At 46.9% G+C, this 25,000-nt stretch overlaps 1 protein-coding gene across 7 annotated transcripts in view; it reads left to right on the top strand.

The window, feature by feature from the left end:
* Nucleotides 1-25,000, top strand: part of LOC136580581 (G2/mitotic-specific cyclin-B3-like) — a 150,283-nt gene that overhangs the window by 110,236 nt on the left and 15,047 nt on the right. For 4 of the 7 annotated variants that reach the window (XM_066581237.1, XM_066581241.1, XM_066581240.1 and 1 more), the window contains exons 8-12: nucleotides 2,412-2,549; nucleotides 5,114-5,269; nucleotides 5,918-6,067; nucleotides 21,611-21,782; nucleotides 22,117-22,247. In XM_066581237.1, the coding sequence (XP_066437334.1) occupies nucleotides 2,412-2,549; nucleotides 5,114-5,269; nucleotides 5,918-6,067; nucleotides 21,611-21,782; nucleotides 22,117-22,208 (708 nt within the window). In that variant the 3' untranslated portion in view covers nucleotides 22,209-22,247. The remainder of the gene's footprint in view (nucleotides 1-2,411; nucleotides 2,550-5,113; nucleotides 5,270-5,917; nucleotides 6,068-21,610; nucleotides 21,783-22,116; nucleotides 22,248-25,000) is intronic. The other 3 variants (XM_066581238.1, XM_066581239.1, XM_066581244.1) reach the window with 3 other exon arrangements.

The raw sequence follows: 25,000 nt of genomic DNA, 5'->3' as shown, positions 1-25,000 counted from the left end.
CCAAAACTTTGTTTGCCTTTGCAGCAGCTGTTTGGCATTGGTTACTCCAGTTTAGTCCATAGTCCACTAGTACCCACAGGTCTTTTTCCATATCACTTTTCCCTAGCGGTACCACATTAAGTGAATATTGGTAACATGCATTCTTGCTGCCCATGTGCATAACCTTACATTTATCAACATTGAACTTCATTTGCCATCTTTCTGCCCAAGCCCCCTGCTTATCTAGGTCAGTTTGTAGCTGCACGTTGTCGTCCATTGCATTAATTATTTTGTATAATTTTGTGTCATCTGCAAATATTGAAATTTCGCTGTGCAGTCCCTCTATCAGGTCGTTGATAAATATATTGAACAGAATGGGGCCCAATACTGAACCTTGTGGCACCCCACTAGTGACTGTGGCCCAATCGGAGTATGAGCCATTTATTACCACCCTCTGCTTTCTATCATTGAGCCAATTTTTAACCCAATTACACACGTTTTCACCCAATCCAAGCTGTCTCATTTTGTATATTAGCCTAATATGTGGCACGGTGTCAAACGCTTTAGAGAAGTCGAGATATACGAGATCAATAGACTCTCCCAGGTCCAACTTAGAGCTAACTTCATCATAGAAACTGATCAGATTTGTCTGACATGAGCGACCCTTCATGAATCCATGCTGGTGAGGAGTTATTCCCTCGTTCTCCTTGAGGTGCTCATCGATGGCGTCTCTCAGAATCCCCTCGAAAATTTTTCCCGTTACTGAAGTGAGACTTACCGGCCTGTAGTTGCCAGGCTCACTTTTGGTCCCCTTTTTGTAAATTGGAACCACGTTGGCAATGCGCCAATCCAATGGTACAACAGCGGTCTTAATAGTGTCTAGAAATATTAGGTATAGCGGCCTAGCTAACTCATCACTTAGTTCCTTTAGTATCCTTGGGTGTATTCCATCTGGGCCTGGTGATTTATCAATTTTAATCTTCTTTAACCTATTCCGCACTTCCTCCTGCGTTAGGTATGACATATTTTGCGAGGTTTTTTTTAAATTCCCCTGTATCTCGTGTGGCATTTCCTTTTCGTTTGTGAAGCAACACGCGTGAACTGTGCCACACAGGCTCTTCACAGGGGATATAACTTTTATAACTATTAAGCCTAATTCGCACGGACTGATTTCTGCCACGTTTTACTCTGCAAAAATCCGTGGAGTTATCTATTGAACCTAACAGCTTTTTGCCTTGCATTGTTCACTCTGCTGAATTCTACAGTTGAATTCTTCCGCAGCATGAAAGAAATTGCAGCATGTTCTAATTGCTGCGGAAAAATGCGCGGCCCGCTTCCATTGCAGTCCAATGGTAGCTGTCCCTAATGTAATACTTCGGCTGTGAGCACAGCTTATATATCATGTTATTACACGTCACCGCCCAATGCCGGCGCGCCATGCGTACTGTTTCGCAGGACGGGACTCTCGTGGTGGATTCAGAGAGGCGAGTATGGGGTCTTTGTGGGTTGCCGTGTCTACCGTGGGCAGGAGGCCTTATAGCTGATAATGATTATACTGCTCCTGTCATAATGTTATAATGAAGATGCCAGTTTATCTTCCCTAAGGCCGGATTCACGCTGCTGAGAAAATCGCACGAGATTCGTGCATTGCAAGATGCACAAATATGAACATCGTTCTCTTGAATGGGATCAGTCACATGAGCTGTTTTGCAATTTTTTTTCTTGCATCACACACGAAACACGTCCTACCTTTCGGCATGCTCTCGCAACTCATCTCCTTTTGTTTTTAAAGGAGCGGCAGCAGTATCGCTCCACATGCTAGGTGCATGCGATGCAAGGTCTCCCTGTAAAACAATGCGGTCAGCTATGCTAGAGGATCGCTACTTCCCCTGATATGATGCAAAGTGGTTTTCAGATAAAACACCTTGCGTCCGTGGGGAAATCGCATGTTGGCGAGCATGATATCGCACCCACGTGAAGTTAGCCTGACACTGTACTTTTGGCCTTTAGTCTATTTATTAGAATATAAAAGGTAGTAATAGATGCTTTGTCCTCCCAGCAGGCAGACGGTACTAGCCTATTACCCATGTGATGCTGTTTTAATGTACTGTGGGATTGCTTGTACAGCACAGAAGAGAAAGTGGGGGGAAAAATCTTTAAATCAAAAATGCTGTCTGATGAGTATCAGACAGGAAGCTGCACTGCATGGAAGTGAGTGCAATATACACAGCAGACATCCAGAGCGTGTGACGGGTGTTCTGGTAAGGGGTGCATGGATGGTAAAATATGTTTGGACTGGCATGGGTCTTAAGTGATTTAGCATCCAGACCCTTTGGACTTTTGCTGGTAATCCAGAAGTCTCCTTCAATAGTTGGTGTGTAGTATGGTTGTATAATTTGTTCACTTTACTGTATCTTTACATTCTTTCTCAGGAAAACTTTGAACTAAACCATGAGACGCTATACCTGGCAGTAAAGTTGGTGGACCATTACTTGGCTGTTTCCATTGTTGTTAGGGAGAAGCTACAGCTAATTGGATCTACTGCGGTGCTCCTTGCTTCTAAATTTGAGGTAATGTCTCAGATATTTACGGAATGAAAATGCCATTAATCTGCCTTGAGCGGATGGGCTCAATTGTCCTCTATCTCAATTGATCTCCCGCATGCAAAAAAAAAGATAATAGTTCATCCGCACGGGCAATATTTTTCCTGTGGACATACAGCCTTCGTTTTGGCCTCTGTTTTTTTTTTTATACCTACAGTGTAGTACAATTAACCGTGCAGAAACAGTTGCCAAAACTAATTCCATAGATCCCCATAATCAATTCTTTTTCTGGTGGCATCAATTTGGAATGCACTTCTGTCCTGCTTAAGATTCTGTACAGTTGCATTAAGTACACAACTTCATCATAAAGAGTCTCGACACAGCTGTTGTATGCAAAGTCATTTTACAACTAGGTTTGTGATATTTGCTTATCCTGCACCTACCGAGTCACAGGGGTGAACTTTTACTTTTGTTATAGCCCCACATTAATTAGAGAACACATTTGCTTTCTGATTTGTCACATTTTTTTTTTCTTCCCGGTAGTGGACTTGCTCATTTAATCACTCATTTATGCTGTTTAACCCCACATATGACGTGGATACTACTGAACTACATCTAAATGTTCTTATAGAAGAAAAATTACACTTACAGAATGCTTTAAATATTGAAAAAAATGAAAACTACGCCCATAAGAACCTGTACTACAGAACATTACATTATACAACTCGGTAAATTATTTAACAGAAAAGGGGGTTTATATTGTGCAAAAGTAGTAAAAGCGAAATAAAGCGGCAATACTTTTATGGACCTCCACTGTAATGCTGTAATGCTCTTTAGGCTGTGGTCAGATGAGCATGTTTTTTGCGTGCCTATGTGCCCAAAAAAAATGCCATGGATGGAAAAATCCCTGCCTCCAGAAAGCGCTGCCTCTGATTAGCTGAGCGCTGTGACCAATTGGAGGCAGCACTCAAGTGTTCAGTGAATAGCTGAGCGCTGTGGCCAATCAGAACAGCGCTTTCTGGAGACGGGGGTTTTTCATTCCTCGACCACTAGAATACAGAAGAGGACTGCTTGTGACGGGTAGAAGAGCCAGACAACGCTTCTAGGGGAGGTAACCTTTTTTTTTTGTTTTGTTTTTTCTACAGCTAGGGCTTATTTTCTGGGAAGGACTTCTTCTATTTCAAGCCCTTCCCTGAAAATCCCTGCGGGGTTTGCTTTCATCCCATTGCTTTCAGTGGGGCAGTAACATCGCTAGCCCCATTGAAAGCAATGTGATAGCATCGCGGTCCTCTGCCACAGCTGTGGAAGGGGGTTCTTTTGTCCCCATTGCAGTCCCCTCATCACTGAAAACTGTACAAAAGAATTCCCTTCCACAGCTGTCACAGTGTTCAGTGATTAAGGGAGTAACGGAACCTTTGGATTCCCCTTATCCCCGCGGGGACCAAGGGGTTAACAGCGGGACATTTAAAAGGTGCTCCTAGTCAGAAGCACCTTTTTAAATGCCCTGCTGTAAGTAGTGGGGAAGCTTTTCTGTGTGTAAGAGTTTCCCGTAACCCTTTGCAATCCAATTTTGGATTCAGGGTTTCCTAGGGTGCTTTCTCTTTCTGCCAGTATACAATGGCGCCATCTGCAGGATAGAGCCAGTACTACGGTAGATGGCCTGCTGGAGAGGCCCCCGACAACAGAGTGGCCAGTAATCTACAGTAAGAATACCCTGTCTTCTGACATCGGAGCTGTACAGCCTTCAATCAAAATGTCTTTTAGATGTCACAGTGGATTGGAAAGGGTTAAACTTTGACCAAACACGCATCATATCCTTTTTTTAGGTGCGCACTGTTTTGCGCTTCAAATTCCCTGCATTTGAACTCTTTTACAGGAAGCCATTGGTTCTTTTTAGAAGCATGCATTATGCATGCACAAAACACACGCTTGTCTGACTGAGGCCTTACTAACTTTTATTAAGTGATCCCAGATACATAACTTATTTTAGCCTTGCTGAATCACATCACACTTTATGGCACGATGGAGTTAAAAATACAGTTAAAGCAGCTGAATTTTGCGCTAAATATATTTAGATGACATACAAATTCAAAATCCACAATTAAAAAAAAGAAAGTGTTTAATGTGACTGGAGGGTTACACTTCCTCAATGTAGAGGGTGCTGGAGGGAATTCTGCTCCAAATGAGACAAAATTCAGGCAATAACTAATTTAGCTGATGCTCTTGATAGTTATGGAGAAAAAAATTTTCATTGCTGACCGTGGCCTCTTAACGTTTTTACAGAAAATAAAAGATAAAAACTTTTCCCCCTTAGCCAAGGCTTTTAATATTGACCAAAAAAAATTACATATAATTTGTATTAACACATTCCTAAACAATCTGTTATATAATACTACATTTATCCATAGAATAACGGTAACACAATATTTATACAACACTGAGCGCCATAAAAATAAATTACAAAGAACAATAATTTTTTTCCCATTTCCCCAGCAAAAAAAATACATTTATTTCAGGAAAGTTCTTAAAGTGACATTTTTGGGAAGGTTTTCCAGGAATGGATGCAGATTGATTGATGATGTTTTCTATAGGAACGTTGCCCGCCTTGTTTGGATGATTTCCTTTATATTTGTGATGATGCCTACAAGAGAGAAGAACTCATTGCAATGGAGATGGACATCTTGCAGAAGCTTCACTATGACATAAACATTCCTATCCCCTATCGCTTTTTACGTCGCTTTGGAAAGGTGAATAAAAGGTTTTCAGGATGATAAAGGGGGTTGGACGGCTTCTTTTTAATGTGCCTATTAGATTTTTAAAGGGTTAATATTTCTTCATGACTAGGTGGATCATGGATTGTGAGGATGGCAGGAATAGCTGTTGCATGTGTATGGTGAACATGACATATACATCGTGCTTCTCCCACACATGTATACACAAAATACTCGTGTCCTCGCTGGGTTTTTTAATTTGGTTAAGGAGGGTGTTTTTTCTTTTTTTCTGATCAAAATGCCAAATCCTATGCTAGGCAGTAAAACCAAAAGCATATCGTTCAGGTGGCGGCCTGCGGGTGGCAGCTATTGTAGAAGTATACATTAAACAATTCTTTTTCCCAATGGGTACCTGTGCTGTGCTGGTGGAGAGCCACGGGACGACCTCTGTCAGGAGTTTTGTTGTCTTTTGCCTCCTGCTGCACATCTATGTTGAGGTGTGGAAGGACAGATATGTGTTGCCTATCCTCCTCCCACTCCACAATCGTGCAGAATACACAGTTTTTCCATCAGACCTTTACAGAAGCAGAATATGGGGTTTTACACACTTTTTGACTTTCAACCTTGCCGTTGCAGTTGTGAAGTAGAAAAAAAAAAGCTTGTGTGGAACTTCTTCTCTTCCAGTGTGCCCATGCCAGTATGGAGACGCTTACACTAGCAAGATACATATGTGAGCTCACACTGCAAGACTATAACTTTGTTCAAGAAAGCGCTTCTAAGATGGCTGCAAGCTGCCTGCTCCTTGCTCTGAGGATGAAAGACTTGGGTGCATGGGTGAGTGACCATACTTTACCCTCTCCCACAAGTGTCATTATATGGGGTGGGCTCAGGCGCTGCACTTTCCATGCCCACCCACAACTAAGTATAAAGCGCCAGCACTTCTCATGAATATTAGAATGTATCCGTAAAAAGGTTAACCCTTTCCAATCCACTGTCTGACGTCTAAAATCATTATGATTTAAGGCTGTACAGCTCCGATGTTGGAAGATATCCATCGGGGTTCTCTTACTGTATATTGCCAGCCTCTCTGCAGTCGGAGCCTATCCAACGTGTCACCTCATGCAGTACTGGCTTTAGCCAGCAGATAGCGCCATTTTATAACGGCAGAAAAAGAGTAAGCCCCCTAGGAAAACCAGGATACAAATTGGATTGGAAAGGGTTAAAAATGCTCACATGTGCGAACAGGGACCAACGCGTTTCAGCTGTATTCATAGCATATAGCCTGTACAAAAAGGAAGTAATTTATAGGATATGACAGAACAAAATCTTGGCCACACCTCCTAATGAATAAATGTGGGAATGAAAAGCAATACAAAAACATAGGTGTTTAAACAACACACCTGGTTTGTAACTGCATTCTCCAATAAGCCTCTGTAAAGCAATTTTTAACCCAATCTCTTACTCTTGCTGGCAGAACACCCTTTCTGTACCAGTGACGTTTAATGAGAATATCCCCCCTTGGTAGGTTTCCAAAAAAAGTCTAGATGCAGACGGGGAATGTCTCAATTTACCTCAGGTGGGATTAGAGTCTGATGTATACTCAGCAATATGGAGTAATTTACATGACGTCGGTTCACAGCAGATAGTACATGCTGTAACATAAATGACAGGAGTGGTCATATAAGTTATACGTAAAGTAATATAAAAAGTCTGGGATGCCGTAGAGGAAGAACATGTTCTGGTTTGTATAATACAGAGCAGATCTAGGGTTTGCTGCTATATTTTTGGGCCCATTTATGATCCTGCTGCAGTAACCACAATGGCACAACCAGAAATATCACGGCATTCTGTATTGTACTATTTTTCCACTGAATGCCCCCTTTGGCTCTAATTGACTCTAATGGGTGATCTGTAGCCATAACAGGAGCAGTGGCTCTGTGCATGTAATAAGGAATTGCCCGAGCAGGCTGCCTCTATAATCTATTATTAATGTTCTTTGATGAAGAGTCACCAATGAGGAAGACATTAAGAAAAGAGAGACAGAATGTTGCTCAAAAGAAAATGAGACCAAAACTATTATTATTGAGATAGGAAACGCAATCCGAAACTAAACCAACATGGAATCCTGCCAGACGAGGGGGAGTGTCTATATCCCGTACCACCGGCTGTAGGAGGCACATAGATAAGACTCCTCCTATAGAGACATATTGAAATTGGGGAGGGATGGAGCGACCACAAACATGGAAGAAATTGTTTTTTTTAAGTATTTATTTTTTTGGCAATCGCAAAACAAAATTGTGAGAAAGTAAAGATGTAGAATGGGACATCTTCTCTTGTAGATCTGAGTAGTTGCTATAAGCATCCAGATAATGTGGGAGGGCATTTATGTGTAAAGAGAGGAAACCTCTGCTAATGATAATACTAACTACCATCTGTCTGAGTATGTTACATGTGGTGATGTCACCATCATGTGATTAGTCACTGGAGCTCTGAGTTCCGCCCCTGTTCACATGACTGATGTAATCACATCTATTAAAACATGCAGAGCTTAACAGCAACAATGTGCTTAAAGGACCTGTGATGTCAGTCATGTGATTAGGGGTGGAGCTCAGCCCCAGTGACTGATCACATGACGGGGACATAATTACAGGTTCTGTAAGCACACGGCTGCTGTCCGGCTCTGCTGGTTTAGGACCTGTGACCAACTCCAATCTCTTTCATTTATATTAGTAAATGATGTCGCATGACACCATCAGAAACACTGGTATTAGTCCAACATTAGTGAGCGGACTATTCTAATGTATCTATAACCTGTAAAGGCCAAAGGATCTGTAATGTAGTTAAGAATTCTGCTCCCAATGGTTGTAGGTGGTTATCGAGCCAAATACGGAAATGTACAATGATCCATTACTAGCTATAATTGGATAGAGGAAGGAAGATGTTTTTATGAGTTTTGGGTAATGCACGGATATCCGGCAGACTGGAGTCTATCAACAAATAGTCATGCAGTTTTTGGTCTGTTATCGAAGGACAAACCTTCCTCCAGTAATTTGGATAAAGCAATTTTAAAGGGGTTGTCTCGCGGCAGCAAGTGGGGTTATACACTTCTGTATGGCCATATTAATGCACTTTGTAATATACATCGTGCATTAATTATGAGCCATACAGAAGTTATTCACCTACCTGCTCCGTTACTAGCGTCCCCGTCACTATGGCTCCGTCTAAATTCGCTGTCTTCTGGCGATTTTAGACGCGCTTGCGCAGTCCGGTCTTCTCCCTGGTGAATGGGGCCGCTCGTGCCGGAGAGCTGGTCCTCGTAGCTCCACCCCGTCACGTGTGCCGATTCCAGCCAATCAGGAGGCTGGAATCAGCAATGGACCGCACAGAGCCCACGGTGCACCATGGGAGAAGACGCGCGGTGCATCGTGGGTGAAGATCCCGGCGGCCATCTTGGTAAAGGAAGAAAGAAGTCGCCGCAGCGCGGGAATTCGGGTAAGTAATAAACTTTTTTTTTTTTAACCCATCCCTTGGGTTTGTCTCGCGCCGAACGGGGGGCCTATTGAATAAAAAAAAACACCGTTTCGGCGTGAGACAACCCCTTTAAATGTAGTTGTCTCCAATTGTGACTGTTAACCATTTTAAATGCTGCTGTAATTTCTGACAGTGGTATTTAAATGTCCCTGACTGGAAGGACCTATCCTGAAAACCTTCCTTCACAATGATATCGCGGGGTGCCTTTTTTGTGTCATAGTACCTTGGGACCTTTATGAATGTTTGCTTATTAACCCCTTAAGGGCCAGGCTGTTTTGTACCTTAAAGGGGTTGTCCGGCCATAAACATTAGGTCTCATTACTTCTGTTTGCCCAATACAATGCACTTTGTAATATACATTGTGCATTGTAAATTAGGCAAACAGAAGTTATTCACTTACCTTTTGGAGTGCCCCCCCCCCCCCCTGTGTTGCTCCTCGGTTGCCATTGGTTCCGACAAGTCTCTTGTCCTCTTCTTGTTGGGCCAGCTCCAGGTGTTCTCTGCACGGGGACACGCTTCTTCTACTCCGCGCATGCGCAGTAGATCTTCTTCTGCCGGCTGCTTCAGGAAGCTCTGGTCTGCCTGCAGGGGCCGCGCGGCCGCGGGATCTTCAGCTGACAGGTAAGGGGAGTGGAGGAGGGGGAGTGGAGTGGAGTGCCGGTCTCTCACGGGGGAGGGGTGCTGCGAGCTGTCAGTAGTCAGGGGTGGGGGTGTGTAGGGGTGACAGACCTGTCAGTCAGTAGTCCCGGGATGGGGGTGAGGGGGAAGGTGGGGGAGCTGCTGGTCGGAGCTGTCAGCCAGTGGGGGGGGGGGGGGGATGCTGCTGGTCAGAGCTGCCAGCTGTTGGCTTGGGGGGGGGGGGGCACTGGAGGGGGACACTGTGGGGTGCATGTGTGGAGGGGGCTGTGTGTGTGTGTCAGTCATGTTTGGTGCTACTTTCACTTTCAATAGCTGAGGATCGCGATTCTCTGCTATTGAAAGTGCTGCTACAGATCACGATCCTGCTAGAGCTGTGACAGCTGTTAGCAGGAGATTCCTTCATCTCCTCAGCATGTCCCCTCATTACTGGACACTGTGACAGGGCTGTCACAGTATCCAGTGATGAGGGGACATGCCAGGGAGATGAAGGAATCTCCTGTTACAGTTGTCACAGCTCTAGCAGCAGATCGCACTGCTCTCCCTGCCCTCTCATTGCTCTGAATGGGACCGGAAGGCTGCCGGCTCTATTCAAAGCAGTGAAGCGTGCGTCTGCATTATGACGCCGGTCCTCCAGTCATGTGACCGGTGTCATCGGGAGCGCGCACGCTGAGGAGAGAGAGGCAGCAGTGCATCATGGGAACTACCCAGCGGCGCCATCTTTGAAGAATTCTTCAGGCAAACTTTATAAAAGGAATGAAAAGGTAAGCAGAATATCGATTTTTATGGGAAAGGCTGTTGTGTGTGATGCTTCTACTCCACAGGGCATTAATGGGGGGAAAAAAAATCAGTTTGGGCGGTGGACAACCCCTTTAAGGACCAAACACTCTTTAGGGATTTTACCCACGTGGTGGTTTTACTGCCCTATTTTTATTTATTTTTTTTCCTCCTTTACCATCAAAATTATTTTTACTGCGTTTATTTTTCCGTGACACATAGGGCAATTTTTTTAATATCTTTTTCACTGACCCTTTTTTAGTTTTATTGGGGGTAAAAAAAAAATGCTAAAATAAACATCTAGTTTATTTTAGTGTAAATATACTAATTAAAAAAAAAAAGTATGGGGACTGGTTCCTCATTTTGTTTCGGACTTTTTGATATATAATATGTATGGTTTTGGATTACAGGGCGCTTGTAGCGACTGTTTTGGTTGGCATCGGTTTTGGATTACTTATGTATAGTTTTATTCTGTAATCTTGTTATACTTAGTTCGTAAAAAACATAGTTACATTAATATGTTTCCCATGTAAGACCTCTGGGGGAGGTTCACGTATTTTTTTTTTTTTCTCTTTTTATTTGACACTTTCACACTGTAGCTGGGGAATCCATAGGAGCCCCAGTTACAGGGAAAGACAACCCAAGTAGTGACATTAGACACGGGCGGAGCTGGTCAGTGTCTAGTACGACCCTGCAGCTGTGCTATGGCAGGGAATCCCGGCGGTCACATGACACCCCCCTTCACCTCCACCACGACTCCCATAGTGAAAGTTACACTTCCACTTTCACTTTTCAGTATACAGTACTCATTGAGCGCTGTGTACTCTGAGAAGGAAAAGGCAGAAAAAAACTTTCTCCCCCGGGTTATCAGCTGTTACTAACAGTTGACAAAATTTGCTGCCTCTGCTTTGATTAGAGGCAGCAGGCTTAAATCCCCACGGTAATTGTACATACAGCTGGGCTTTAAGCCCAGGACCAGGCGCCGTGTATTTACTGTGCCTGGTCATAAAAGGGTTAAGCCATTTTAATACAGCATAAGTCATCACAGATGCACCCCTTTTTATTATTGTGGTGACCAAAATGGTGTGCATGACCTGAATCAAGCTGCACAACACACAATACATCCAAAACCCAACGGTCGCCCTCAATAATAACCCCCCCCAAAAACCGGTAAACTGGACAAACAATTAAACGCTTAAAAGAAAATACAAATCTGTTTGATATCGCAAAATAAAGTAACTGGCTGCGTCAGACAGCTCTCGAATCGGAGAGAAATGTTATCTGGGAGCTTAAATTAAATCCAACTGAGAAGTACATGAAGAATGACAGAGAAGAATATTTCATATAGAACTAGTCCTAAAGTGCAAATGCATGGAGTATTAAAATGATATGGAGAGATTAGTCTGAATACCATGAATTGCAGTTAAATATCTTTATATTGTATCAAACCTAGAGATGAGCGAGCATACTCGTCCGAGCTTGATGCTCGTTCGAGTATTAGGGTGTTCAAGATGCTCGTTACTTGAGACGAGCACCACGCGGTGTTCGACTAAATTACATTTCCTTCCCTGAAAAATTTGCGCCATTTTCTGGCCAATAGAAACGCAGGGAAGGCATTACAACTTTCTCCTGTGGCGGTCAAGCCCTATCCCACCCCCCTGCAGTCAATGGCTGGCGAGATCAAGTGACCGGCGAGTATATAAATTGGCGCCGCCCGCGGCTCGCCACAGACTCACCCTGGCAGAGATCAGGGACAGTGCTGCTGCTGCTGATATTATAGGGAGAGTGTTAGCATCTACAAGAACCCAAACGGTCCTTCTTAGGGCCACAGCTCACCTAGTGCACTACTGTTGTGGGTGCTGGGAGCAGTTGTGCAGTCTGTGCTACGTAGTATAGGGGAAGTATTGGTGAGCCAGGGACAGTGGTAGTATGGAATCCTGTCTACAACAATCCCAACGCTCCTTCTTAGGGCTACCTGTGCATTTAACTCCGTGGTTGCTGGGAGTTGTACTACCTCAGCATTGCACAGCAAGGCCTGAGTTCAGCCTTCAGTGTCATTTTTTTGCTGGGAGCAGTTAGTGTAACGTAAGCGCTCTCTGCCTCCAAGTGCACGTTTTAGAAAGCACTAATATTTTTCTTTGCTCTGTGTTACCAGTTAGCTGGCAGCGCAGTGTACAGTGCCAGACAGCCATAGAGGGAGAGTCCAATACACGCTCCATTGCCTGCGTTGCATTGGAAAAAAAAACAAATTTTAAAAAGGAATCCTTTTTTACGTCTGCTTGTAACCCAGTGCACATTACTGCGTGGCCTGTGGGACTTGAGGTGAATCTCAACTGCATAGTGCACAGCTAGTCCTGCTTGCATCCTTCCTTATAATTTAGCTCTGGCTTCATTTTGCGTTGTATAACCGTTGGCAGGCACCAACTGCGCGGCAATAATTCAAGAAAATTTTTACACCGCTCAGTGTCTGCTCGATTCTTAATCCACCATGCTGAAGGGTAGGGGTAGGGGTAGAGGACGTGGACGCGGGCGAGGACGCGGAGTTCCAAGTGAGGGTGTTGGGTATAGGCCGAGTTCCTGGTCCAGGCGAATTACAGCCGGCTGCTGCGGGAGTAGGAGAAAGGACAGTTTCTGGGGTCCCCAGCTTCATATCACAATTTTTGGGACCACGTCGTAGACCTTTATTAAAAACCGAGCAGTGTGAGCAGGTCCTGTCGTGGATGGCAGAAAGTGCATCCAGCAATCTATCGACCACCCAGTCTTCTACGCCGTCCACTGCTGCAACTCTGAATCCTCTGGCTGCTGGTCCTCCTTCCTCCCAGCCTCCTCACTCCATGAAAATGACACATTCTGAGGAGCAGGCAGACTCCCAGGAACTGTTCTCGGGCCCCTGCCCAGATTGGGCAACAATGGTTCCTCTCCCATCGGAGGAGTTTGTCGTGACCGATGCCCAACCTTTGGAAAGTTCCCAGGGTCCGGGGGATGAGGCTGGGGACTTCCGGCAACTATCTCGAGCTTTCAGTGGGTGAGGACGACGATGACTATGAGACACAGTTGTCTATCAGTGAGGTTGTAGTAAGGGCAGTAAGTCCGAGGGAGGAGCGCACAGAGGATTTGGGGGAAGAGCCGCTGGACGATGAGATGACTGACCCCACCTGGTGTGATAAGCCAACTGAGGACAGGTCTTCAGAGGGGGAGGCAATTGCAGCCGCAGGACAGGTTGGAAGAGGCAGTGGGGTGGCCAGGGGTAGGGGCAGGGCCAGAGCGAATAATCCACCAGCTGTTTCCCAAAGCACCCCCTCGCGCCAAGCCACCGTGCAGAGGCCAAGGTGCTCTAAGGTGTGGCAGTTTTTCACCTTCGTCGTGCTAAGATCAGCCAGGGAGCCACCACCGCCAGCCTCACCACCACCAGCATGCGCAGGCATATGATGGCCAAGCACCCCACAAGGTGGGACGAAGGCCGTTCACCGCCTCCAGCTTGCGCCACTGCCTCTCCCCCTGGGCCCCAACCTGCCACTGAGATCCAACCCACCTCTCACGACACAGGCACGGGCGTCTCCTGGCCTGGACCCACACCCTCACCTCCGCTCTCCTCGGCCCCATCCAGCAATGTCTCTCAGCGCAGCGTCCAGCTGTCGCTAAGAGAATCGTTGGAGCGAAAGCGCAAATACGCCGCCACGCACCCACACGCTCAAGCTTTAAATGTCCACATAGCCAAATTGATCAGCCTGCAGATGCTCCCCTACAGGCTTGGAAACTGAGGCTTTCAAAAACATGATGGCGGCGGCAGCCCCGCACTACTCTGTTCCCTGTCGCCACTATTTTTCACGGTGTGCCGTCCCAGCCCTGCACGACCACGTCTCTCGCAACATTGTACGCGCCCTCACCAACTCGGTTACTGGCAAGGTCCACTTAACAACGGACACGTGGACAAGCACAGGCGGGCAGGGCCACTATATCTCCCTGACGGCACATTGGGTGAATTTAGTGGAGGCTGGGACCGCTCACGTCCTACCCACCTCCAGAATTGCGGGCCCCAGATCGGTGCTGGTATCTGCGGCGGTGTATGCCACCTCCACTAAACCTTCCTCCTCCTCCAACGCAACCTCTACCTCGCAATCAAGATGTGTCAGCAGCAGCACGTCGCCAGCAGTCGGTGTCACGCGGCGGGCAAGCGTCAGCAGGCCGTGCTGAAACTACTCAGCTTAGGAGAGAAGAGGCACACGGCCCACGAACTGTTGCACGGTCTGACAGAGCAGACCGACCGCTGGCTTTCGCCACTGAGCCTCCAACCGGGCATGGTCGTGTGTGACAACGGCCGTAACCTGGTGGCGTCTCTGCAGCTCGGCAGCCTCACGCACGTGCAATGCCTGGCCCACATCTTTAATTTGGTGGTTCAGCGGTTTCTGAAAGGCTACCCACGCTTGTCAGACCTCCTTGGCAAGGTGCGCCAGGTCGGCACACATTTCCGCAAGTCCATCACGGACGCTGCCACCCTGCGGACCCTGCAAGATCGGTTTAATCTGCCAGTACACCGACTGCCTTGCGACGTGCCCACACGGTGGAACTCTACGCTCCACATGTTGTCCCGGCTGTATGAGCAGCGTAGAGCTATAGCGGAATACCAACTCCAACATGGGCGGCGAAGTGGGAGTCAGCCTCCTCAATTCTTTACAGAGGAGTGGGCCTGGATGGCCGATATCTGCCAGGTCCTTGGAAACTTTGAGGAGTCTATCCTGATGGTGAGCGGCGATGCTGCAATCATTAGCGTCACCATTCCCCTGCTATGCCTGTTGAGAAGTTCCTTGCAAAGCATAAAGGCTGATGCTTTGCGGTCGGAAACGGAGGCTGGGGAAGACAGTATGTCACTGGATAGTCAGAGCACCCTCATGTCTATCTCAGAGCGTTGAGGAGGAGGGGGAGGAGCCTGAGGAGGAAAAGACAGCTGGGCCCACTGTAGAGGGTACCCATGCTGCTTGCCTCTCATCCATTCAGCGGGTATGGCCTGAGGAGGAGGAGTAGGAGGATCCTCAAAGTGATCTTCCTAGTGAGGACAGCCATATGTTGCGTACAGGTACCCTGGCACACATGGCTGACTTCATGTTAGGCTGCCTTTCTCGTGACCCTCGCGTTAGACGCATTCTGGCAACTATGGATTACTGGGTGTACACACTGCTCGACCCACGGTATAAGGAGAACCTTTCCACACTCATTCCTGAAGAGGAAAGGGGTTTGAGAGTGATGCAATACCACAGGGCCCTGGTGGACAAACTGATGGTAAACTTCCCATCCGACAGCGCTAGCGGCAGAAGGCGCAGTTCCAAGGGCCGAGTAGAAGGGGAGGCGCGTAGATCAGGCAGTATGTTCAGCGCAGCAGCGGAACACTCTCCAAGGCCTTTGCCAGCTTTATGGCTCCCCAGCAAGACTGTGTCACACCTCCCCAGTCAAGGCTGAGTCGGAGGGAGCACTGTAAAAAGATGGTGAGGGAGTACGTAGCCGATCGTACCACCGTCCTCCGTGACGCCTCTGCTCCGTACAACTACTGGGTGTGAAAGCTGGACACGTAGCCCGAACTCGCGCTGTATGCCCTGGAGGTGCTGGCTTGCCCTGCGGCTAGCGTCTTGTCAGAGAAGGTGTTTAGTGCGGCTGGGGGAATCGCGGATAAGCGTACCCGCCTGTCAACTGACAGTGCTGACAGGCTTACACTCATAAAGATGAACAAAGCCTGGATTTCCCCAGACTTCTCTTCTCCACCAGCGGACAGCAGCGGTACCTAAAGACCTTCGTCAATCTGTATGATATTTGTCGTCGTCCTCCTGCTCCTCCTCCTGAAACCTCACGTAATCACCCCAAACGGGCAATTTTTCTGTGGCCCAAAAGGCTCATATAACTTTTCTAAACAATATTTATACGTTTCAATTCTCATTAAAGCATTGAAACTTCCACCTGAACCAATTTTTATTTTGACTGGCCTAGTTAGAAATTAAGCCACAGTAAGCTAAGCGATTAATGGGTTTCACCTGCCCTCTGGGTTGGGCATGGGCAATTTGTCTGGGGTACATTTGTACTGTCGGTACACCAATTTTTCGGGCCCTCGCCTACAATGTAATCTAAGTAAGTTTTATGGGCTGCGCCTGCACTCATGGTACACCACTGTGTCTGGGGTTGGCCTACACATTTGCTTCAGAAATGTAATTCTGTTCTGCCTACCTATACTTCTGCCACAGTAATGCTAGAGGGGTCTGACTATACTTCTGCAACAGAAATGTAACTTCGGTCTGCCGATAATTCTGCTCCTGAAATGTTACCTTGGTTTGTGTATACTGTTACTACTGTAATGTTACTGATACTGGGCTCTGCCCATACTGCTTCAACGTAAATGTTACTGGGGCCTGTCTATACTGCTACTACTGAAATGTTACAAATGCTGTACTCTCCCTACACTGCTGCAAGGGAAATGTGAATCTGCTGCTTTGCCCATAATGCTTCAACGTAAATGTTACTGGGGTCTGACTATACCGCTACTACTGAAATGTTACAAATGCTGTACTCTCCCTACACTGCTGCAAGGGAAATGTTTATCTGCTGCTTTGCCCATAATGCTGCTACGTAAATGTTACTGGGGTCTGATTATACTGCTACTACTGAAATGTTACAAATGCTGTACTCTCCCTACACTGCTGCAAGGGAAATGTTTATCTGCTGCTTTGCCCATACTGCTTTTACGTAAATGTTACTGTTACTATCCTGTTACTACAACAGAAAAGTTACTGCACTCTGTCAATACTGCTGCAACTGAAATGTTACTGGGGTCAGCACACCCTGCTGCAACGGGAATGTTAAAGGGGTGTGTCTATAATGTTACTACTACTGAAATATTACTGCGGTCTGTCTATACTGTTGCTACTTAAATGTTACTGGGGCCTGTCCCTACTGATACTACTGAAATGTTACTGGGGTCTGTATGCACTGCTGGAACTGAAATGTTACCCTGGTCTGACTGGGGCATGCAGTGTGGGCTAAAGCCCACCTGTACTTTATCTGACGTTACCTCAGCTGTGCAGGGCACTGCAATGGGATTTATTTATGTACCGCCGGTGGGTTCCAGGGAGCCACCCATGCTGTCGGTCCACACGGACTTTACATTAGGGAGTTGTACCTGCCTGTGTATACTTATAAAAAAAACCAGTCTGACTGGGGCATGCAGTGTGGGCCAAAGCCCACCTGTATTTAATCTGACGTTACCTCAGCTGTGCAGGGCAATGCAATAGGATATATTTATGTACCGCCGGTGGGTTTCAGGGAGCCACCCATGCTGTCGGTCCACAGGGACTTCACATAGGGGAGTTGTACCTGCTTGTGTCTATGTATAAAAAAAAACCCAGTCTGACTGGGGCATGCAGTGTGGGCCAAAGCCCACCTGTATTTTATCTGACATTAGCTCAGCTGTGCAGGGCACTGCAATGGGATTTATTTATGTACCACCGGTGGCTTCCTGGGACACACCCATGCTGTGGGTCCACACGCAATTCACATAGGGGAGTTGTACCTGCCTGTGACTATTTGTTAAAAAAAACTGTCTGACTGGGGCATGCAGTGTGGGCCGAAGCCCACCTGTATTTAATCTGACGTTAGCTCTACTATCCGGGGCACTGCATTGGGACAAACTACAGGAGCAATACAGCGCTGAGACGTGCATAGCTACGCTAGCATTGGAGTCTGCTGTAGGCCCACAATTGCTGATGATTTGTGCAGAGGCCTTATATCCTGGGTGCAGTGAAAGTCTGCTTCCTGCCTACGATTGCTGAAGCTGTGGGCCGAGGCCTATGTCGTGGGAGCGGTGCAAGTCTGCTATGTTTGGCCGCTCAGATTTATTTTTTGTTCATATCTTGGGTTGCCTAGGACCCACCTATGCTGTTGGTGCCCACTTAGTTCCCATCGCAGTGTTTGACCTGTCTGGCACAAAGACACTGACTGACTTGGGTAGGGGGCAGAGCACAGACGGCTTTCCCCTTGCAGTGTCGATTGAGCTATGCGACACCTTGACAGAATGAATACTGTGTGGGCACATGGATTCCCCATTGCTATGCCCACGTTTGCAGCTCCTGACGGAGGTGGCACAGGATTGGATTTCTCATTGCTTCTGTACAGCATTGTGGGCTATCGCCCCGCCCCTTTTAAAGAGGGTCGCTGTCTGGCCCTGCCAACCCTCTGCAGTGTGTGCCTCCGGTTCCTCCTCATCGCAGATGTACTGAGAAATAGACATGAGGGTGGTGTGGCTATGCAGCCAGTGTGTGGCATGAGGGCAGCTGAAGGATGCGCAGGGACACTTTTGTGTGTGCTGTGGACACAGGGTCGTGCGGGGGAGTTGGGCAGCATGTAACTGAGGAGAAGAGGCAGCGGTGTGTCCCGCAGGCAGTGATTGTGCTTAGTTGCAGGTAGTGTGGTGCTTAGCTAAGGTTTGCTCTGCTAATGAGGGTTTGTCCGAAGTAAAAATTGTTAGGGGGGGGCACTCTTGCCACTATTGTGGCTTAATAGTGGGACCTGGGAACCTGAAATGCAGCCCAGCATGTTGCCCCTCGCCTGCCCTATCCGTTTCTGTGTTGTTTCCATCACTTTCTTGGGTTTTCCAGATTTTCACCAATGAAAACCTTAGCGGAGCATGGGTCATATACAAAAATGCTCGAGTCGCCCATTGACTTCAATGGGGTTCGTTACTCAGAACGAACCCTCGAGCATCGCGGAAAGTTCGACTCGAGCAACGAGCACCCGAGCACTTTGGTGCTCGTTCATCTCTAATTAAACCAAATTGCAACTCCCAAAATACCTGTATAATAATTTTAGGCTTACTTGGCAGTACTCCGAAGCAGTAATGTCCGGAAGCGGCCACCATGAAAATCAATAAAATTAGCTGTCGGACTGCACATGCCTCACTCGACAAAAGAGAAGATGGCGCACTATATATTTATGTATGTTCCCTGCGTGTGTGCTGACAACAATTATGTTAGCCCTCTGCATATATAGTATGCTGAAGGCAAATGAAAGATGGTGCCGAGAGTATCCCTATTTGTTCAGGGATGCGCCGGGGACTATATCCTGAATACAAAACTGTAACCCTTTCCAATACACTGTCGAATGTCTTAAGACATTCTGATTGAAGGCTGTACAGCTTCAATGTCGGAAGACGTCTATACCATATGACTTGCATTTTGGTGAATTGAGATTCCATTTATATGCAAACCCTTTTCAAAATGCATTTTCTTTGTCAAACTTGTGCTTTTTGTGAGCAATCCTTTTTGCCAGCAATCCCTGTACTGATCTGTGGTTATCTTCAATTAGCCCAATAAGGTTTGAACCATGCCTGTATCAATTATAATGCCATAACAAAGAAACCAAACTTCCATGTAGAATACACCTGCCAAGCTGGAATTCTCAGACATTTCACATATTGCTCAAGGCTTTTGATGTTCTACCACACGAGTAATCGGTCTAGGTAAATCTGAATTTCTAATGGTATCCCTACCAACAGCACCAGAAATCATAGAAACCAGACTTACCCACACAGCCTCACGGGCATTAAAGGGGTTGTCCCGCGGCAGCAAGTGGGTCTATACACTTCTGTATGGCCATATTAATGCACTTTGTAATGTACATTGTGCATTAATTATGAGCCATACAGAAGTTATAAAAAGTTTTTCACTTACCTGCTCCACTGCTGGCGTCCTCGTCTCCATGGTTGCCGTCTAATTTTCGCCGTCTAAAATGGTCGAATGGCCAAATTAGACGCGCTTGCGCAGTCCGGGTCTTCTTATCTTCTCAATGGGGCTCCGTGTAGCTCCGCCCCGTCACGTGCCGATTCCAGCCAATCAGGAGGCTGGAATCGGCAATGGACCGCACAGAAGAGCTGCGGTCCACGGAGGAAGAAGATACCGGCGGCCATCTTCAACCGGTAAGTATAGAAGTCACCGGAGCGCGGGGATTCAGGTAAGCGCTGAGCGTTTTTTTTTTTTTTTAAGTCCCTGCATCGGGGTTATCTCGCGCCGAACGGGGGGGGGGGGGGTGGGAAAAAAAAAACCCCCGTTTCGGCGCGGGACAACCCCTTTAATATGATAATTATGATAAAGTGTGTGTGTGTGTGTGTGTGTGTGTGTGTATAGTTTCAGACTAAATATGTGGTTTTCTGTTTTGTGTTGTGCTCGTAATATTGGGCATCACTGAAAGCACAACATGTCCAATTTTATTTCCAGAAGTCTTGTGGTTTAAGATGTAACTTTGCAAACTTTAGCTGTGCTGCCATGTTTTTAGAAAAGGTTTCTTATTGGCAACTCTTCCGAACAACCTGCACTTCTTGAGTCTCTTTCTAATTGCATTACATGCACGCAGAGTTCTTCAGAGTCTGAGATGTAGCTCTTGGGTTTTTTGGAATTTGAGCATAATACGGTCTGACCCCTCCTGTCGTGTGCACTTCATATAGCTCCCCACCCCCAAGTCCAGTCTTTTGCTCAAGCGTAACCCCCTCCCCATTCTCCTTCAAATGCTCCCTATGGAACTCCAAGTGCACGTGCATCAAACTCCCAACCATACACGACCTCTTCACCGCCAAATGTCTCAATTTACTTACCTTCACCAAGACATGGATACAGTCCGATTCTACCTCCCTCGCTGCATTGTTCTATGATTGCCTGCAGTTCTCTCACACCCTCAGATCAGATGACTGGCACAGCAGACGAGTAGGTGTTCTCCTCTCGCCGAATTGCACCTTTCAGGTCATTCCCCCTAGTTCCCTTGCTCCTCTTCCCGTCGTTTGAAGTCCACACCTTACGACTCTTGCGTCCACTGTCCCTGCGTGTTACGGTTATTTATCGGCCCCCGGGTCCCACACACCTGTTCCTGGATCACTTTGGCACCTGGCTCCTTCACTTCTTATCCTGTGAAATCCAAACCCTCATCCTCAGTGACTTTAACATCCCCACTAATGACCCAGTCTCCCCATCTGCCTCCCAGATTTTAACACCCGCCTCCTCCCTCGGCCTATCACAACTCTCAGACTCCCCCACTCGCAGAGATGGCAACACTCAACCTCATTTTTTTCCGCCTGCTCAGCCTCCCACGCCGCAAACTGCCTGTCACCTTCTCCCATCTCTTGGATCACAACCTTCTCCTCTTCTGCATCAGACACCCTCGCATTTCCCCAGACCCTCCCACCTATCGCACCTTTAGGAACCTCAGGACTGCCTGCACCCAAAGGTTCACTGAGACCTAGCAGTCTTCGCTGTTCCCCATCTCTCTCTTCTCATGCTAATCTAGACTCTGACCTCTTCTGACCTGCTATAGAAATAACAGCATATAATATGATGCTCGCAACGAGGGTTCATATACTAATGCTACAAGACGGCACACATGTCTCTGCAATAACTTGGCATTCCCTGCTAGGCAGTGATTGCTACATCACTAGTGACTGGGTACACGGACCTGCAGGAGCAGAATGCTGAGAATGAAGGCTACGTCACCAGAAGGAGGATCCGGACATCTGGAGGTTACATGACCCGAGGGAATGGAGGAGCCAAGAGAAGATGTGGTAAGAAGACGGCCGGTGGAGGAATAGGTAAGTATTTTTTATTTTTTTTTACAAGCGTATGTGTGTGTTTTGTTTTTTTTTTTTTTTTTTTTTTTCTTCCCGTGTACTTCTTGCATGCACAAAAAAAGTACACCACAAAGCAAAGCTCTCTGCCATGAAAATGGCCGTTTATTTTCATGATTTAAAATGTTTTCTTTACCTGGGCAAATGTGCAGGAAACTATTACATGCTGTGCTTAATATTTTTGTGTGCAACAGAATTGTGCACACAAATGATGCACTTGTCCACGGGTTGTATTCACAATGCGTGCACAAATATGTTGGTAAAACCAGCCTAACTGTCCTATGTCTGATCTGTACAGACGGCCACGCTGCAGCACTACAGTGGATACCTGGCGGCGGATCTGTTTCCCCTTCTGAAAAGATTGAACTTTCTGATTATGTGTCAGCCTAACGAAAAACTGAAGGCAGTACGGAGCAAATACTCTCACAGGTAAATGCTAAGACCTGTTTGTTGCCTCCAGACATCACCTTGCTTCAGGCCATAGTCTTTATTTCTAGCTCTACTTTAAGCAGATGAGAATTTCTTATTTGGGGAATGCAAAAAATTTGCAATAATAGATTTGCACAAGAAGATGGTCATAATTTTCCTTGTTTTCCTCGCTTTCATGTGCAAGATGTATATTTACAAACGGCGGATAAATCCTTTATAGGAATGCTGGACTAGAGACCATCGAGCCGTGAGGTTGTTGCGGCTCTCTGGTTCTCCGCTGATTCCCTGGCGGAATTCTCCCTTCGGCTCCGCTCGGCAGCATCGGCGTTTTTGCTCCGCCCCCTTGTACGCGTCATCGCGTAGCTCCGCCCCATGACGTGTGCCGTTCCAGCCTCCTGATTGGCTGGAATCAGCACGTGACAGGGCGGAGCTACGCGATGACGCGTACAAGAGGGCGGAGCCAAAACGCCGAGCGGAGCCGAAGGGAGAAGACCGCACAGCGCAAGCGCGTCTAAAAAAGCAAGAAGACATCAGAATTAGACGGAACCATGGCGACGGGGACGCTAGCAACGGAGCAGGTAAGTGAATAACTTCTGTATGGCTCATATTTAATGCACGATGTATATTATAAAGTGCATTAATATGGCCATACAGAAGTGTATAACCCCACTTGATTTCACGAGACAACCCCTTTAATATATCGAATTCAGGTGCTGCCAAGGAGATCCTCGGGTGGTTGTTGCAGAGTGCTTCTGTAAGCCGTGTACCGGGGTGGGCTCCCCAGGATAGAGCGAAGTCAGACAAGGAAAACGCCTCTGACACCAGTTCAGGTGCAAACCGAATTTTACTAAAGCACTGTGGCCCACGTGACCACAAACAATAGGTAACCTGACAAAACTCACATACACTCAGCCAGATGGCTGAGGCCTTTGTGCTGTACAACGCTGTACTCCCCAAAGGGCGCTACTATAATAAACTATGCTTTTACCTAATGGGCAGGCCTAAATAAACCGGCCCCTTGTTACTTATTAGTACCGCTACTAAGGAACAAAGGAAAGGGAGAGTGATCTGAGTACCCGCGGTGCAGCACAACAGCTTACAAACTTACCCACACTGACTCTATCCCCCCAGACCCAATACAATATGGAACATATATAAAGAACAGCGGCTCTATAGCCAGGTAAATGTTCTCCAGAAGCTTCTTACTGACAGCTGAAGTGTGGCCTGACACGGTCCATAACCCTACCTAGTCTAACTACAGGCCAAAATGCAGTCCCAAGTAACTTGGCTCCAAAATATGGTGTCTTGCATGCACGTAGACCGGTCTGCTGTTAGATCAGCCAAAAAGTCTAGACGGATGAGGGGCTCCTCCAGAAAAGTGTGCGGTACCGCAGAGAGTCGTTACTTCCTCAGCGGCATCCAGTATTGTCCACACAATATCCAGTCTCGCTCCGGTTGTTCAGCAACATCCCCCGCAGCAAGTCTTCTCCCATCCAGCGGGCATCTTGTCAAAATCTGAATCCGCTGCAGCTCTGGTCCCTTCAGGATACGACCTCCTTCCCTTTTCCGTAGCTCCACTCAGATGGCTTCCTCGACCAACTGACACCTCGCAGTGTACGCATGCTTTTAATTTTCTCTCCTCCGGTGCGCACGCTGTATCCAGGCAACGGGTGCTCCAATCATAGGCTACCATGGTCCTGTCACCTCACAGCTTGACCAAAATCTTTTCTGCAGAACAGCGACCTCTTGTGGACAAATAATAAAACACACAGTAGTGGACTATTTACAGTAACAAGAACAATGTACACATATTGGAGGCTGTCTCACCCTCTCACTGCTGTGTATGAAAGGCCTCACAGCATTCTTGTGAAGAAGCAATAATCAAGCAAAAAAATTGTGTGTGTGATAGAAGCCTGTCCGGTCAGATCGTGGGACACTGCGTGGTTGCTAGGCAGCCTGGGGCCTTCAGAAAGGCAGTGCGCTTGATAGGAACTCTGCATAGGCAGCCCTAAGGGACACTGTATGGGCCCCCTGAACGTCAGGTGCTGGCTGTTTCTTAGAGCCTGCACCTGGCAGCAGCAGTTTTGATCACACACACACACGTTACACACACACGTTACACACACACGTTACACACACACGTTACACACACACACACACGCTACACACACACACGTTACACACACGCACACACACGTTACACGCACACTGCACTACACACACACATTACACACACGTTACACACACACATTACACACACGTTACACACACACACATTACACACACACACACACGTTACACACACACAAACATTACACACACACACAAATTACACGCACACACGTTACACGCACACTACACACACACACATGTTACACACACTACACACATTACACACACACACACACACTACACACATTACACACACACACACATTACACACACACGTTACACACACACTTACACACACGTTACACACACATTTACACACACGTTACACACACACTTACACACACGTTACACACACACACTTACACACACTTACACACACGTTACACACACACGTTACACACACGCACGTTACACACACACACGCACGTTACACACACACACGCACGTTACACGCGCACGTTGCACGCACGCACGTTGCACGCACACACACACACGTTACACACACGTTGCACGCACACACACGTTACACGTTACACACACGTTACACACACACACGTTACACACGCACGTTACACGCACAC

Source organism: Eleutherodactylus coqui, chromosome 10 (assembly GCF_035609145.1).
Source record: "Eleutherodactylus coqui strain aEleCoq1 chromosome 10, aEleCoq1.hap1, whole genome shotgun sequence".
NCBI lineage: Eukaryota > Metazoa > Chordata > Amphibia > Anura > Eleutherodactylidae > Eleutherodactylus > Eleutherodactylus coqui.
Note: the sequence above shows the minus strand (reverse complement) of the source record. Positions and strands in the feature narration are given on the sequence as shown.